The sequence below is a fragment of the Primulina eburnea genome, chromosome 15, assembly GCF_022965805.1.
Source record: "Primulina eburnea isolate SZY01 chromosome 15, ASM2296580v1, whole genome shotgun sequence".
NCBI classification, from domain to species: domain Eukaryota; kingdom Viridiplantae; phylum Streptophyta; class Magnoliopsida; order Lamiales; family Gesneriaceae; genus Primulina; species Primulina eburnea.
The window spans coordinates 25,497,669-25,514,966 of record NC_133115.1 but is presented as its reverse complement, the minus strand read 5'-3'; the positions used below and the strand labels follow the sequence as shown (position 1 = coordinate 25,514,966).

At 37.9% G+C, this 17,298-nt stretch overlaps 1 protein-coding gene across 1 annotated transcript; it reads right to left on the bottom strand.

The window, feature by feature from the left end:
• Positions 1-1,096: 1,096 nt before the first annotated feature.
• Positions 1,097-15,932, bottom strand: LOC140815582 (AT-hook motif nuclear-localized protein 5-like). The gene is made up of 6 exons (XM_073174659.1): positions 15,428-15,932; positions 14,506-14,573; positions 14,083-14,214; positions 3,269-3,485; positions 3,147-3,178; positions 1,097-1,767 (listed from the first exon to the last, which is right to left on the bottom strand). The coding sequence occupies exons 1-6, from the start codon at positions 15,771-15,773 to the stop codon at positions 1,558-1,560; spliced, it is 1,005 nt and encodes a 334-aa protein (XP_073030760.1). The 5' UTR covers positions 15,774-15,932; the 3' UTR covers positions 1,097-1,557.
• Between the last annotated feature and the right edge of the window lie 1,366 nt (positions 15,933-17,298).

Below are 17,298 nucleotides of genomic sequence, written 5' to 3'. Positions count from 1 at the left end.
TTAAAACCGCCGATCCACCTTTTTTATTTTTAAATAATTTAGCGACGGTTTTAGTAATAACCGTCGCTAATATTTGCGACGGTTTTTGGTAAAACTGTCGCCGATCCACATCGGCGACAGGTTTACTAAAACCGTCGCAAAATTAGAGACGGTTATCAAAAAACCGTCGCTAAAACCGTCGCTAAATAAAAAAAATGGGCTGGGCTACAGCCCAGTATAGCCCTAGCGTAGATCCGTCTCTGCACGTACCAATACCATCTCCCTCAACCGTAGAAAGACACCAATATTCCTTTGAACCGACGACCTAACACTTGAAGGGCACGGCACATAGGAATAATTTTGAAGTTCGGCATATCAGAATTCAAGTGGTGCAATACATTTGATTATTTTATATATCTAAATTTTTGGATCTCTACATTTGCAGATTACATAAGCATACTTATAAATCAAATATAACATATTATAAGGATTGTTAACCCTACTCTTTGACTAGCTATTCAAACTCCCTAAATGACTTTCCAAATCCTGGTAAATGGCACAAACGTATGTAGTACCACATCAACACGCTCAATGAAAAAGAGCTAAAATTACCCAGAATCAAAAGATTCAGGGCTAAGACTGAAATTTGATAACATAAATAACAAAAAAATCGCAAAAAAACAAACAGAGAGTAACAAAATACAATTTTAGCATGTATTTAAAGATAGCATAGTTTTTAGCGTGCCTAACATTTACGAATTTCATTTCCCACTCATTTTCCATATACATACACAAGAACAAAAACTTACAATGGTGTAAAGTCAAAGCACTATAGTCTATATATCAGTCTCCAGAACGCATGCATCTAGACCAAGAAAGTGATTATTTGTGTGTTCTACTCACGCATTCACAACCAAAGTGGAACTGCAATTTTTCAAGAAACAAAACCACACAACACTCAAGTTAAATACCCGATGATGAAAAAGAGAGAATCTACTGAAAATGAAGAATAAGTTATGATATATTAGTTAGGCCAAGAAAACCACCGAAACATATAGAAATTGGTAGCCACCAACATTGTTAATCTTGCATGATGACAGTAAGTCCTCACACAACATGAAGAAAAGGGAAACATTGAAACAAAGACAGATTATGCAAATGGAGTTTACAGCCGATAACAACTTCATATCGCAGTCATTACTAAAATTGCAAAACGAAAGATCTCCTTTACAATTATGGAGAGAATCGTTTTCAACTCTAATAAGCAAAACCATTTTTCCCTTAACCCTTGAAAATCCAAAGTAAAATTACGCCATCTAAGACTTCTACATTAGTAAGGTTTCTGACAACAACATAAATGGAGAAAGAAATTTCATCAATTTACCAAGAAAACAAGCATTCTTGTGAAGACAAAATATAAACCTATGATACATAATTAATCAACAGCTCAGATTACGCCTGAGATAGAAACCAAATCATCTACCATACAGTGAGATCGCCACCAAATAATCAACTCATCTACTCGTTTCATTTGCAACGCATATGTACAAACAACTCTCATGTCTGTTTAAACTGATATCAGGAATGCATTAGGTCAATACCTGGATTTTTAACTTCTGCTTGTGAAACCTGTGGCCAAATGCTTGTCCAGGCTTTAGGAGTAAGATTTTGAGCAGAAACATCGTTCTCCGGTGCTAATGAATTCTCTGTAGATTGGTTGGTCGGAAGATTTTCTTCCATCGTTTTAGACTCGGCTTTCGTTTTTCCTTTTGAACCACCGTAACAAAACTACATGCAACCACCTACAGAACCGATTTTACAAAAAAGGGTACTTCAGTAAGCTTTTGAAACAAAAAAGAGTGCCATAAATATTTGTAGGCTATTTAATCTCTTACATATTTGTCAACTCGCACAAAATAAACAGCATAAATACTCCGAAAGATAGAGCATTACTACAAACATCATTCCAGGAACAACCCTAAAGAATATAAAATATATCATAGCATTCAACAGGAAAAGATTTTAAAGAAAGGAGCTTGGGGGAACATTTTATAGATGCTAGATAAAATGTAAAATCCAAAATGTTTGTGCCAAAATGAAATCTAGTCAAGATGTGATAATGAATGCTAATTATAACAAGTTTGAAACAAATAACAGATCTCAACCAAAAAAAGTTTAATAAATCTTTCACTAGACATGATTTAAACAAACCCATAGTAAAGTTTTTGGGGTGAGAGAGATTCTAGTTTTCGCAAAATTCAACCATGACCATACTTGATGCATTCAGGAAAAAGTCTTTGATTGGTTGTAATTATGATGGTTATTTCCTTTCAGGATTTTGTAGTTATCAACAAGTGATGAGATGCCTGGATTGACTAAAAGAGGTATAGTCAGACTTAGTAACAAGTGCTTGAAATAATATTAAAAATAAAGATGATTCGGTGTAGTTGAAAGCACTTTTAGCTAAGAAAAAGGAGTGAATTAGTTATTAGTTGATATGAACATTGTGAGGCCTGCTACATCATTTCTGATGCAGATGTTATTAAAATATATGGTAAGTTAAAGGACTTGAAGCAAAAATATTCGGCCTGCTTACATCATTTTGATGCAGATGTTCTTAAAATATATGGTAAGGTAAAGGACTTGAAGTAAAAATTCAGATTCACACTTATTTCAATAATTTACATTCTATCATGGTTGTGATTAGGAGTGCGAGTGAGTCAAGTGATTGGCTCAACTCGGCTCGTGTGAACCCATAGCTGTAATAGATTTGAAATACTCCCAAAATTAGAATAATTTAAAATACTTAACTTCAGCCCCTTCCCGAAATACATATCCATCATTACAAAAACAAGTTTTGTATTTTCCAAATCCGTCAACGAACATTGTGTACTTTTTGGTGCCAGTGTGCTAAAATTAAGAAGTACATTGAAATGGTTCGAGAAGTCTTTTTGAGACACCTCCAGGATCACGTGTGCTCACCATCTTCCTATGTCTGGCACAATATATTTCATTTGGAGTGCATGTAACAAGAAATTATTCGAATAGTTGATACTAGTTTGAATAGTTTATCTGTTAAGGTTAAGTTACATGTATTTCGTTGTTTATAACGTCATTTCCTGGATCTTAATTGCATTGAAGATATAGTTGTCCAGACTTGTATTCACCTGAGTACGCCAAGCATATTGTGCGTTGAATCCTTTGATTAATAAAATTAACTTAATGAACTAAACGGAAAAAAAAAAGTGTTTTAAGGAACTCAGGGTTAAAAATTAAGCAGCAAAGTGGCCAAATTGGAAATCAAGTCCCAGAAATAAAAGGCTAATCCAAGTAAAAGTGTTCATCTGTACCAGACTTGCTGCAATGAGCCTACCGCCTATTGCACCTCCAATCACATGCCCATCAGGACTACAGACTGAAATACTTATACCACCAGTCCTATTTCGAGGACTGCCAATTTCAGCAACCAAATATAAACCAGACAAGTATAATATCTCGAACAGACCCTAAATACAGTAAAATATATCCATTTTAATTCCCTTCAAAATATGAAATAAAATATCCAGTGGCTTACAGAAAATACTTGCATAAATCCAAACGAAAGGCTCAGGAAGATGTTGATAAGATTGAGAAAATTCATGCACAAATTTATCTTGAAACTGATTTGTTGTAACATATTAAACTGCAACTACTCAAATTTTGATTTCACAACTGTGTATGATTTATTTTGTCTTTTATGAGACATGAAAAGAAGTTAAGAAGCAATTAAATGATGCCAACAAGGGCTTTATTTGAGCGAGTTGAAATTTTTATTCCTTGACAAATTTCCTTTTTAATAATTTCCTTTTTTAAAGATCCTTTTTGTTCCTTTCTAGACTATAAGATTTAATATAATCACCGATAATATCTTCAAGATAGGTTATGATCTTTAAGATATGCTATCCTTGATTCAAAAGAGTTTGTTTCCTTATAAAATTGGTTTTCCATGTTTTATAGGACTGCAAGGACAAGTTAGTATAAACAGGAGAAGAAGATACAGAATTGGGGTGACGCTGGAAGAGACGAAGTCATACGCAGAGACGTTTATCGAAGCATAGCAATCTCGTGTCATTGATAACTTGTTGCTGTGAAGTGCTGACCACATCCGTAGACAACACCTAATCACTGTTTTGATTAGTGTGTTGAGTTTTGAAGATTTGACACTTCTCAGTTGATGCATCTTACATATTTTGGTTATACGATTTGTTAGAGAGTGAGGATGCAATTTGTTACTCGCTTTTATAAGGGAGTTGTTTGATTCTTTCACTAGTATTGTTTTTTGTAAACTTACAAGTTTTTCTAGTGAATTATTTTGCCCTGAGGCACCGCACAAGTATTTGATACTTGTGCATAATTTATATCTCGTCTCTCGTATTGGTATCATTCGAGTTGTATGTTAATTTGCTAAACTGTAATTTCCGCTGCATGTTGTCGTGGGTGTTACAACACCTACGCACAACACTTACATTCTGACTCACACAACACTCATCCTCATCACTCTCACACTGTGGGAACAGAACTTTCAATTGGTATCAGAGCCTCCACTTGAAGCTACTAAGTGAGATCCTGTTTTGTTTTGTTTTCACAGGAAAAAAATGGAAGCATAAACAAACACTGTGTTTAGACCTCCCGTGTTAGACGGATCAAATTATGCATTGTGGAAAGTAAAGATGAGGGTCTTTATAAAATCTATTGAAGAAAGAGCTTGACTACGTGTACTTGATGGTTGGAGCCCACCAAAGATTGAGGATGCTGATGGAGACTCTCGGCTCAAACCTGAAAGTACATGGACAATCGATGAAGTGCAAACTTCAAATTTTAATTCTAAGGCTCTCAATGCTATATTTTCATCTGTTGACACAAGGATGTTTAACTTAATCACCAATTGTGTCTGTGCCAAAGAAGCTTGGGATATACTTCAGAAATTTGAAAGCTTGAGGATGGAGGACAAGGAGTCTATTCTCGAGTACGATAGCCGGTTGAGACAACTTTCTAATGAAGCTCACAGTCTTGGAGATCCCATGCCCAATGAAAGATTGGTGAACAAAGTCTTAAGATCTCTCCCTGAGAGATTTAATGTCAAAGTGTGTGCAATTGAAGAATCTAAAGACACTTCAAAAATCAATCTGGATGAATTAATGAGTTCTCTCAGAACCTTTGAGATGAACCTCGATTTACAAAGAAAGGATAAAGGGAAAACAATAGCCCTTGAAGCCTCAACCGAATCTTATGATGAAATCCTTCAAATATCAAAAGAGGTGGAAAAGTCTGATTTAGGTGAAGAATAGATCTATCTGTTTACTAAGAAATTCGGTGATTACTTGAAGACCATGAAAGAGAAGAAGAAAAGTGGGCAGAAATCTGTCTTGCCCAACATCACCACTTTTGCAAAAGCTCAAAAGTTTACTTCTATGAAAGGACAATTTCGACCAAAAACCGAAGTGCAAATCCAATCAAATTTCAGAAACCTGGATTCAGTGCAATGTAGAGAGTGTTCGGGATATGGACACTATGCCAATGAGTGTGCCAACTGACTTCGGAGAAACAAAGGCATGACTGTCACCCTGAGTGATGAAGAGTCTGATGATGATCAAGGATCAAATGAATCTGAAAATCACACATCGTTATCTGCTGTGATCAAGGAGAAACTCTCAATGCAAATCAATCCTTTGGGTGTTGCCACAGGTGTTGCAATACCTGGCCGCAACATCTCTTCGAATTCAGTATGTCTTAATTCTACAACCCTTGGGGAGTCAAGTCAGTCTGAAACTCAAGAGGTAGATGATGATGAAGTCACTCTAGAAAGTGTGCAGACGATGTACGAAGAACTGTATGAAGACTGGATCAAAAGAACTAAAGGAAATGCAATTCTCTCCAAAGAGAACGCTGAGCTGAAGTCACAAATATCACGACTTGAAGTAATCTTAAGCAAGAAAGATCTGGAATTATGCAAAGTCAAGGAAGAACTTGGAGAAGCAACTCAGATTCTTGCCAAAATGAATTCAAGTTCATCCAAACTTGATTCACTTTTGATGATTGGACAGAATGACAAAGCTGGACTTGGTTATCCGAATAGTCTGATCGAAATTGGAGAATCTTCCAATACTGAGAGAAAACCAACTGTTTTTGTCAAAGGAAGTGTTGAAACCTCGAATGCTACACACACTGAAAAAGGTGTTTCATCAAAAGTTCAAATATCTACCAAGAAGTCCAAATCCAGAAAACGCCACTTTATCTGTCACTACTGTTGTAGACCTGGACATATCAAACCCTACTATTTTAAACTAAGAGATGATTACAAGAGATGGATATCTGAACAGGTGTTGCCACTGGTGTTGTATAACACCCGGCGCAACACTGCCAACAGAAAACCGACGGTAAAAAAGGTTTGGGTACCAAAGGCTAAGATTTAATGTTCTGTTATTTATACTTCATTAAAGACTAACATTGCAAGAATATGGTACTTTAACAGTAGCTGTTCAGCCTACATGACAGGTTGCAAAGATCATTTGATTGACTACGTTGAACTAAGGAGTGGTCATGTGACGTATGGTGGTGGTGCTAAAGGAAGAATTGCTGGCAAAGGAACCTTGAATGTTGATGGACTGCCTAATTTACATAATGTGCTATATGTCGAAGGGCTTAACTCAAACTTAATAAGCATAAGTCAACTTTGTGATGACGGTTTGCATGTTAAGTTTGATAAAGACAATTGTGAAGTGTTTGATAATGCTAATACTCGTATTTTGACAGGTACAAGGTCTACTGATAATTGCTATCAACTTGGAGAAGACTTGGTATGCAATCATTCAAAGGTGAGTGAATTAAGCTTGTTGCATCAAAAATTAGGACATGCAAACTTCAAGACATTAAAGAACCTTGGTAAGTACGATGCTGTGAGAGATATGTCTAATTTATCCTCTGGAATTTTGTATGTTTGTGGTGCATGTCGAAAGGGTAAGCAAACACGTGTTCCCCATCAAGTGTTGCAACACTTTGGGACAACACGGTGTCCTGAACTCTTGCACATGGATCTTATGGGTCCAATGGAAGTGGAAAGCCTTGGAGGTAAGAAGTATTCATGTGTTTGTGTGGATGATTTCTCTCGCTTTACTTGGGTAAGATTTCTTAGAGAAAAATCCGATACATTTGATGTTTTTAAGAAATTACATGCTAAGATTACTAATCTACATAATCTGAGGGTTGTTAAGATAAGGACCGACCGTGGAAAAGAATTTGAAAACTCACACTTTATATCATTCTGTGAAAAGAGAGGGATAACTCATGAATTTTTGGCCCCTAAGACTCCTCAACAAAATGGAATAGCCAAAAGGAAGAATAGGACACTGCAAGAAATGGCTAGGGTCATGTTGAGTTCAAAGAATATATCGAAGAGATTTTGGGCCGAGGCCTTAAACACAGCATGTCATATTTCAAATCGTGTGTACTTAAGGAGTTGTTCTACTATGACATCATATGAAATTATCATGGGAAAGAGGCCGAACCTTAAGTATTTTCATGTTTTTGGGTGTGTATATTATCTTTTGAATGACAGAGACCATCTTGCTAAGTTTGACTCTAAAAGTGACAAATGTTTGTTCCTTGGCTATTCATCCAATAGTCGTGCATATCGCATGTATAATCTTAGAACAAGAACGACTATGGAATCTATTAACGTGGTTTTTGATGATCTTGCAGACCTAACAGGAAAAACAATCGAGAATGATGTTGATGGGCTCCTAAATGCAAGTGAGACACTACCTAACACAGATGTTGTACCCGGTGTTGTAACACCTGAGACAACACCTGCACCGGCTGAATCAAAAGATGAACAAGGAGAGAGTTCTGAACAGGATGATGATGTAACCAATGAAGGGATAAATATTCCCACTAAGATTCAGAAAAATCATCCCTCATCTCAGATCCTCGGAGAAACATTTGGAGGAATGCAAACTAGAAGAAAGGAGAAGGTAGATTATCGGAAAATGATGGGAGTAGTATGCATGACTTCCGTATACTCTCAAGTAAGCCATTCTTGTTTTGTTTCACTGATTGAACCCCAAAAATGTAAATGAAGCCTTAAAAGATGAATTTTGGGTCAATGCTATGCATGATGAACTTGAACAATTTGTTAGGAATGATGTGTGGGATTTGGTGCCTAGACCTGATAATGTGAATATTATTGGAACCAAATGGATTTTTAAAAACAAAACTGATGAATCTGGAATTGTTGTGATAAACAAAGCAAGGCTAGTTGCGCAAGGGTATACTCAAATTGAAGGAATTGATTTTGATGAGACATTTGCCCCTGTTGCCCGGATTGAATCGGTTAGACTTTTACTTGCCATTGCGTGTCACATGGACATAAAATTATATCAAATGGATATGAAAAGTGCCTTTTTGAATGACATCTTGAAAGAAGAAGCTTATGTAAGCCAACCTAAAGGATTTGAAGATCCACACCACCCGGACCATGTCTACAAGTTGAAGAAGGCACTTTATGGACTTAAACAAGCTCAACGAGCATGGTATGGTAAGCTTACGGAATTTCTGCTTGACTTAGGCTTCAAACGAGGTGAAGTTGATAAAACTCTTTTTATTAAAAAGTCAAAGCATGAAATACTTGTGTGTCAAATTTATGTGGACGACATCATTTTTGGAGCTTCTTCTCAAAAGCATGTTGATGATTTTGTTAACTGTATGTCTACCACATTTGAAAAGAGCATGCTAGGGTAATTGAGTTTCTTTCTTGGACTACAAATTAAACAAATGCATGATAGGATCTTTCTATGTCAGTCCAAGTATGCCAAGAATTTGGTGAAAAATTTTCTACCGAGAACACTAAACACATGAAAACACCAATGGGGTCGACTGAAAAATTGTCCAAAGAAGATGTTGCGGCAGGTGTTGACAACACCCAGTATTGCAGCATCATAGGCAGTCTTCTTTACTTAAGTGCAAGTCGTCCCGACATCATGTTTAGTGTATGTTTGTGTGCCAGGTACCAGGCTGATCCTAAAGTCACTTATTTAAAAGCTATCAAAAGAATTTTGCGATATATATCTGGAACAGTTTACTTAGGTCTGTGGTACACCAAAGAAACAAACACCAATTTAGTGGGCTTTAGTAATGCTGACTGGGCTGGAAACTTAGATGATAGGAAAAGTACCACTGGTGGGTGTTTTTATCTGGGTAACAATTTGGTGTCATGGTATAGTAGAAAGCAAAATTGTGTGTCTTTGTCCACTGCTGAATCTGAGTATGTTGCAGCTGCTAGTTGCTGCTCACAACTTCTGTGGATGAATCAAATGATTAAAGATTATGGATTCAACAGTGACACTTTAATTGTATACTGCGACAATTCAAGTGCAATTGATATTTCAAAAAATCCAGTGCAACACTCTCGAACGAAACACATTGACATCAGACATCATTTTATTCGAGATTTGGTTGAGAAGGGTATGATTCGAATGGAATTTGTTGGAACTGAGAACCAACTGGCTGATATTTTTACAAAACCATTGGATTTTGAGAGATTTTCCAATCTTAGGAATTCTCTCATCTTGTGTACACAATGATCACTCACGGATGTTGTCCTCGGTGTTATAACACCTGTGGACAACACTCAGCATGCATGTGCATTTTATTTTTAGGATGCTAGACATATTGCATACATCTTGTTTTGTGTGAAGACTGTACAAGTGAAGGATACTGAATGGTGCGCTCTCAGTTGTGAATCAAACTTTCTATCAAAATTCTCTAAAGTATGGAGTGTGCTCAATCTAAGTCATAAAGCTGTTGAGGATGTTCGTGTACTACATGATCTTGTCCAATGTAGACAAAGACTTGGAAAATTCTTGAGCAATAAGGTAAAAATAGAAAAGAGGAGAAGAATTTGAAAAAAAATGGAACAAAAACATTGTTTAGAAGAAAATGGAAAAATCTACCTAGAGGAGTCCAATGAAGACCGTTCTTCTAGTGTGGGAGCTACCACTTCTAAGTCAAAATCCAGATGGAAAAAGCTACCTAGAGGAGTCCCATGAAGACCGTTCCTCTAGAGTGAAAGCTACCATGTCTGAAATAAAAATGTTCAAGAAAGTTTGAGTCCAACGTGTGAGTGTTGCCAAGAGGTGTTGCCAACACCTAATTACAGACTGATCATAGTTTGATCACATGTGTGAGTATGTCATTTTTGATCATATTTTAGGCATAAATTTAAGTCATTCATACTACTGCTTTGTGAATTCATCATGTCCAGTGGGCTACCAGCTTTTAATTCATGAAATTCGAAAAATAACCTAACCAACTTAATTTTGAAATACCTTGATATCTAACGGTTAGTGGGGTTAATTCGATGTGGCGTTTCATCCTGCCTGATCTTCTTGAAAGAATGATTATACTGTTTCAGAAAGTTACCGTTGGAGTAAAAACTGATTTGGAAAGATGTCGGAGTTGCGGCTCATCAGAATGTTACCGTTAGAAGGGTGTGCTTAAATAATTAGGGATAAATAAGGAACAACTTTACGGCTTACTATTTTCCCTCATATTCTAAAATCTCTCCTACCCTAACTATTTGTTTTCTTTTTCGCGCAATAGTATCTGTGTTCTTCGTAAATTTATGTCTTCTTCGAACTTCCCTACTTTGTGACTCTTGATTTCGCAGATGGCAGGCTTTGATCCTCAAGACATTAGAAGTGAAATGGCCGCAAGCATGGGCAACAAATCACCTGACACAACACCCACAGCTGCAACCGATGTTGTGAGCATGGCAATTGTAGGTCTGTCAGAAGAACCAACTCCGCTGGAAGTAATTGCCCCTGGCGAACCTGGGAATGAGATAAATGTTGAGAATCCCCCGAATTTTGAAACCTTGAATAAAGCCTTTCCTCCTGCTCCCATGCGCCGAAGGTCCAAAAGACAAGCAGGGTTCGACCCTGACTTTGTTCCAACCAAGAAACCACGGGTATCTACTTCTTCAAATCTGTTAGACCCTGACTTCTCGTCTGGAGATGACTCCAATGATGAAGACTTTGAGTTGGTTGCTCGCCCCAAACCAACAGTTGCCGCAAAGGAATCTGGTTCTACTTCGGGCAGTCAAAAGCATAACTCAATCATGGATTCTCATAAAGCTGCAGAAGAACAATCTTCTGGTGAACCTGAAGATGATTAACAATCTTTGGCAGAGTTTCTTGCTCAGCTCAAAGAAGATAAGGCCGCCCGAAAACAAATGGCTAAGGAGGATGAACCTGACTCAGAAATGATGAAGGAATTCGAGCAAAACCGGCCTGGCGCCTCTGATGACTCCTCCTCATCGTTTGTATCTGACTTTGAATCTGAGGAACAAGGTGATGATGCATCTGAGGACATTGACTCTGAAGCCAGCGAGTCTTCTGAAGATGATGCTGCTGATGCTGCTGCCGGTGTTGAGGTGGATGTTGACAACACCGAGCACAACACTGACTCTACTGATTATGATCTCAGTAAGTCCTTCTCCCCGAAGTTTTATTCTGAAGAGGCCTTGGCGTTATGGCCCCATGTTTATTCATCGTGAGTTGATTGAGGAGAAAAACATTGATTTTGATGTGTGTGGGAAACATAATTTGATTGAGTTCTTGAAGAACCGAAGGCTGCTGTCCACTGTCACCACTGTACTGCCCTACTGTCGTCGAGCTGTGTTGGAATTTTATTGCAATCTTTTGAGGAGTGTGGGAGATAAGGACTCGGTGAAATATGGCAGAGTGTTCGTACGTGAGCGACTTTACAAATTCACACCATCAGTGATCAATGCGTTCTACGACACTCCCGATATTGAAGAAGTGGAAGAAGATCTTGACATACATGCTATAACCTCTGTACTTACGGGAGGTGTGATCCAAGTATTCCCTGATCATCCCAAGAAGTTGAGCGCTGCCAACCTTACCGCCTTCTTCTCTGTGCTACACAAAACTTCCATCTGGAACTGGACACCTACTACCAACTCGACTACGGTGACTCGATCTCAGGCCCTTGTGCTATTTTCTATTGGAACAGGCCGTGCCTTCAACTTCGGGAAGCTGGTGTTCCATACAGTCTTGCAATATGCTGAAGGAGACTTCAAGCAAACCAAGCTTCCTTACCCTTCCCTCATTTATGGAATTATGGAATCTCAAGGATTCATCACGAATATAGATGAAGAACTCTGTCCTGTCGGAGGAACTCTGAAGATTTCTCTTGTCTATTTTAAGGGCAACAGAAAGATCGATCTGCCCTGGCTGAGTTCGAGTGTTGCTTCGGATGTTGGCCATACAGGTGACACAACATCTGAGCCTCTGCCGGACACTTCTAGTCTTCCTCCTACACCTCCTGCTGGTTATGTTATGCTATCTCTCTCCTACATTCAAGCTCAGATTGCCTATGGTCAACAACAGATTGCTAATGCCAAGGAGACCATTGATCATTACGAAAATTAAGTGGCAGATTATGAGCTTCTACTTGCTGCTAGTATCCATTCTGGACAAAAAGGGGGAGTAGATGATACAGCTGGAACCAGTGGAGCCAAAATAGATGATGATGATGGCAGTAATGATGGATAAAGGAGATTTTGAGTGTTTCTTCTGTTTTTGTCTCTCTTGATGGTTCTAGTACTTCTTACTTTAGTTGTCCTTTTGTTTTCTCTAATCTTTGTTCCTCCTGATTAATGAAATGAATTGTTTCGGTGTTATGATCTGGGTGTTGCAACATCTAACCTACAACATCTAACTTGCAACATTTTACTGGGTTTGTTTTCAGGGGGAGTCAACTGAAGTTGGCTGAATAACTGGTTTACTAATCCAGGGGGAGTTACCATTTTTGACTGGTTTTGTCCAGAAAGGCAAAAAAAGGGAGATTGAAAGGAATTTTATTCCTTGACAAATTTCCTTTTTAATAATTTCCTTTTTTAAAGATCCTTTTTGTTTTGCCTTTCTAGACTATAAGATTTAATATAGTCACCGTTAATATCTTCAAGATAGGTTATGATCTTTAAGATATGCTATCCTTGATTCAAAAGAGTTTGTTTCCTTATAAAATTGTTTTTCCATGTTTTATAGGACTGCGAGGACAATTTAGTATAAACAGGAGAAGAAGATACAAAATTGGGGTGACGCTGGAAGAGACGAAGTCATACGCAGAGACGTTTATCGAATCATAGCAATCTCGTGTCATTGATAACTTGTTGCTGTGAAGTGCTGACCACATCCGTAGACAACACCTAATCACTGTTTTGATTAGTGTGTTGAGTTTTGAAGATTTGTCACTTCTCAGTTGATGCATCCTACATATTTTGGTTATACGATTTGTTAGAGAGTGAGGATGCAATTTGTTACTCGCCTTTATAAGGGAGTTGTTTGATTCTTTCACTAGTATTGTTTTTTGTAAACTTACAAGTTTTTCTAGTGAATTATTTTGCCCTGAGGCACCGCACAAGTATTTGATACTTGTGCATAATTTATATCTCGTCTCTCGTATTGGTATCATTCGTGTTGTGTGTTAATTTGCTAAACTGTAATTTCCGCTGCATGTTGTCGTGGGTGTTACAACACCTACGCACAACACCTACATTCTGACTCACACAACACTCACCATCATCACTCTCACACTGTGGGAACAGAACTTTCACGAGTAATTCGTATTGAGGAAAGGTTGTTTCTGCTTCAATTATGACATGGATATGTATCTGTCAAGGTAGAAATGCCAAATAAAATATCTTATAACTATTCAGCATGTGTCTGAACAAATTGATTTAATATCATCATCAGTTGCACACTGATAATGATATTATAGACTGCATCCAGTCAAAGTCATTCCATCGATCCAAAATAACAAAATTAACATAACTAAAAAATGTTACATATTGGTAAATTTCATATTGAACAAAAATAGGTTTGGTTAGATGAATAGAAGTGGAAAAACTAGCTGGAACCATTAAATTTGAAGCTCTACCACATTGCATGATAATCAAGTCTCTGTTTACTTCAACACGAATGAGAGTTAGGCTTCAGCACAACCCAATTTAAATATAAAAAATGATAAGATGAGTGCCTAAACCTCATATGTGACAGTGTCACCAGAAGCTGTAGGTTGGCGTAACGTAGCTAGAGAAACTGATCCATTTGCTGACAAGATGCATAAAGCTCTAGGCCTTTGTTGTGCAAATGCCAATATTTTTGCCACAATATCCTGCAGAGAACAGCAATGACTACATATCTTTCCACTATAAATGACAGACGATCCAAATATTTATCATCACAAATAAACATTTGCATAAACATAAAAATTTTCCAGAATCAGAATTTTGGGACGTACAAGGCTAATAGCAACAAAGCAGAGAATTCAGGGAATCATACAGGAGGAAGAACGTCAAAGAGAACATCAAAATCATGCCAGTTTATTTAGCATCACCTCATTTTTTAAAGACATATAAATCTGATTTTATTTTTGTGGTCATAAATCCTCAGAACCATATAGTACCTCTCCAATTTCAATACTCAGCATGTGTGGTGTAAAAGCTAGTCCAGCTGAGCTGTTCATCCAGTCACCTGGTCAAAAATGTTCAAGATTTTGGTCAACATAGTGTTCTAACAAACACAAAACAAAATACAGAGATAAAAAAAGAAAAATCTAATATTACAGTGTTACTGCCGGACAAACGATAGAGTCGCATCGAACTCAAGACCTTGAAGAGGGCAGCAATTCAAAGATTTTTTTCCTCTTTCTTTATGACTATGCTATATTTTGTTTACACGCCATAAACAATAACTTTATATTTTGTTGTGTTAGAGGTGAGAGAATATGGAGGGAGGAGGGATGGAATGTAATTAAAGCACAACAACAAACTGATTATTGTAATCTAAATACTGTAGGGAGTTATGGAAATGTAATCAATCCGTAACAAACAGATGACTGCATAAATAGCGCATACAGTCAGAGATCATGCAATCACGTATATGAAACCAATAGGACTATTGAGAAAACACTTGAGGCTTCCACCGCATCCCCAACCCTCGAACGAGCATAATTTCTTCCAGCATTAACCAGAAAGCAATGAAAACCACAATTTAAAAACATGCTACAACACTAATAGTAGTTCCATCCAAACAGATCAAATCAAATCAACAAACTATGTCGATTAAATTCCAGATGTAAAGGTACTTGACCACCAGATCAGTATCATACAAACCAAATTTTATTTAATGATTTTTACTTATCATTTTCTGAAAAGTTCACTTGTATCAAGAACCCCCCACTTCTTACATCGTTTCCATATTATGCATCAACTTATCTAATGCATTGTCTCTGTTAAAACAATTATGATCCATCAATTTACGCAAACATAACAATTAATACAGAATTTAAAATCATAGATTCATAATGAACATCGATTAAAACTCACCCAGCGGAGCAAGCTGTTGCTTCCACCCACTCCCGCGTGGCCGTCCTCTCTGTGGTTTTTCCCCAGATAGAGGAGACAACTTTAAAGACATATTAGCTCCATCTGGGCCATATTTCCTAGGCCTACCCCTCTTTTTCTTAAATGGATCACTCCCTTGAGACACACTGGACGCTCTAACCATGTCTATTCCATGAGAAAAAGTGGGTGATGGATTTTCAACATTAAAAGCTGAACCACTTACAGCACCACAACTAAAGCCTACATTTGGAACATTGGTATTTGAAAGAGTCTTGAAAATAGGTTGGGCGCGTAACACAGGAGTCTTTGCTGTGGATGAACTCCCCATTGGTGTATGAACATTAGAAGTATGCCCTGAATTACCTGACCCACTAATCCCACCTCTACCATGATTGAAATATTATGGAGCTGACCCAGGTAATGTCATACCTTCTCTAACTTCTATATAATAAGTCGGTAAAAGAACACCAAAAAATCGATTTTTTTAGATAAGTCCAGGAGGTCTTGGGTTGGAAGGCAAAAGCTCCAGTGCCTGGGCTGGAGAAGTTCTCAACTGGTATCAGGATTGATGTCAAGATCTATATAAGTTCAGGAAGTCTTGGGTTCTAATCCTGGGAAGGCAAAATCTCTAGTGCCTGGGCTGGAGAAATTCTATGAGTAATGGGTAATGGGATAACCGTGAGGGGACTCAAGCCCAATCGGGAACAGCCCATGTGTATTACAGAATGTGTTGAGCCAATGAGTTGATGTCTTCCCAAGTTGGATCTTTGGTCATCTTTTTACATTTAGACAGTCAAGTTTTAAATAATACGTACAATTCCGGTATACCTTGTTCAGCATATTCTATGAAAGACATGTAATATGAGCATGCTCAAACGTATAATACATGGTTAGTTCACTCTTAAATAAATCTAAAAGGAATATCTTTCAAAGCATATTCTCAATGACCGTTAACTTACCAGATCCCCAAAACCCCGGAAAATTAAAAATCGAAGAATCGGGAAAACGAAGAACTTACAAAGCAATCAGCATCAATGGTGTAGATATACTTCTTCTTAGAAACCATGAAACCAAAGCACCTGCAAGCAGAATCCTTGAAGGAGATGCAGGAGGCCTTAGAGCCAAGAATCATGTTTACATCATTCCGATTGTAGAGCTCGTAGTCAATTCCCTCAGGAACTTTGATAACCTTGGTCGGATCTCCGTCTTGGACGATTATTAAATGGTAGTGCTGAAAGAACGGCCTCCACATTTGCAAGAAATCCAAGTTTCGGATGGTGAGTATCACTATATCCAACTCATCCTTGAACTCTGGCATCACCGGCGTTGCTGTTTTCGACATGGTTTTCCGAGATAGAGACAGAAAATCAATCAGATCTTGGATTGGTGATGGCGGAGTGATGAGGGTGTTTCGGGCTGGAATTTATAGGGGCGTGGAATACGCGTAATATCGTAACGAGAAAGGAGTAACTACAGTGGAAAGACGAAGTCCGAGGCTCCGAAGCAAAGTTCCCCGCAGTAGAGTTAAAATCGATAGATTGCAACAAAAAGGAGGGAGAGAAGACGACAATCAAATTTTTTGTTGAAATTTGCTCGGTGCAATGGTGGAAAGACGAAGACGGAGGTTCTGTAAACGAAAAGGCAAAAATGAAGCAAACCCACTTGTTGTGTTGTGGTGTGCAGGTGTGGTGGAGAGCTGAGGTAATCCCACGTGCAATTGTCCATGGTGTGTAATGTTGTGGAAGAGCCACGTTGTATGTGGGTAACTTATCACCGGAAAGAAACTGGCCAATTTGAGAGTTTGCGCGCTTTAAGTATAAGTAGACTAGGTGAAGGACCTCAATTTTTGAGGT

Excerpts from the sequence above, each read along its gene's own strand:
- LOC140815582 (XM_073174659.1), bottom strand. The coding sequence starts at position 15,773 with ATGGGGAGTTCATCCACAGCAAAGACTCCTGTGTTACGCGCCCAACCT. Across the intron at positions 14,574-15,427 it reads GCAACAGCTTGCTCCGCTGG|GTGACTGGATGAACAGCTCA; the intron begins GTGAGTTTTAAT and ends ATTTTTGACCAG. Across the intron at positions 3,179-3,268 it reads GGGACTTGATTTCCAATTTG|GATTCAACGCACAATATGCT; the intron begins GCCACTTTGCTG and ends TATTAATCAAAG.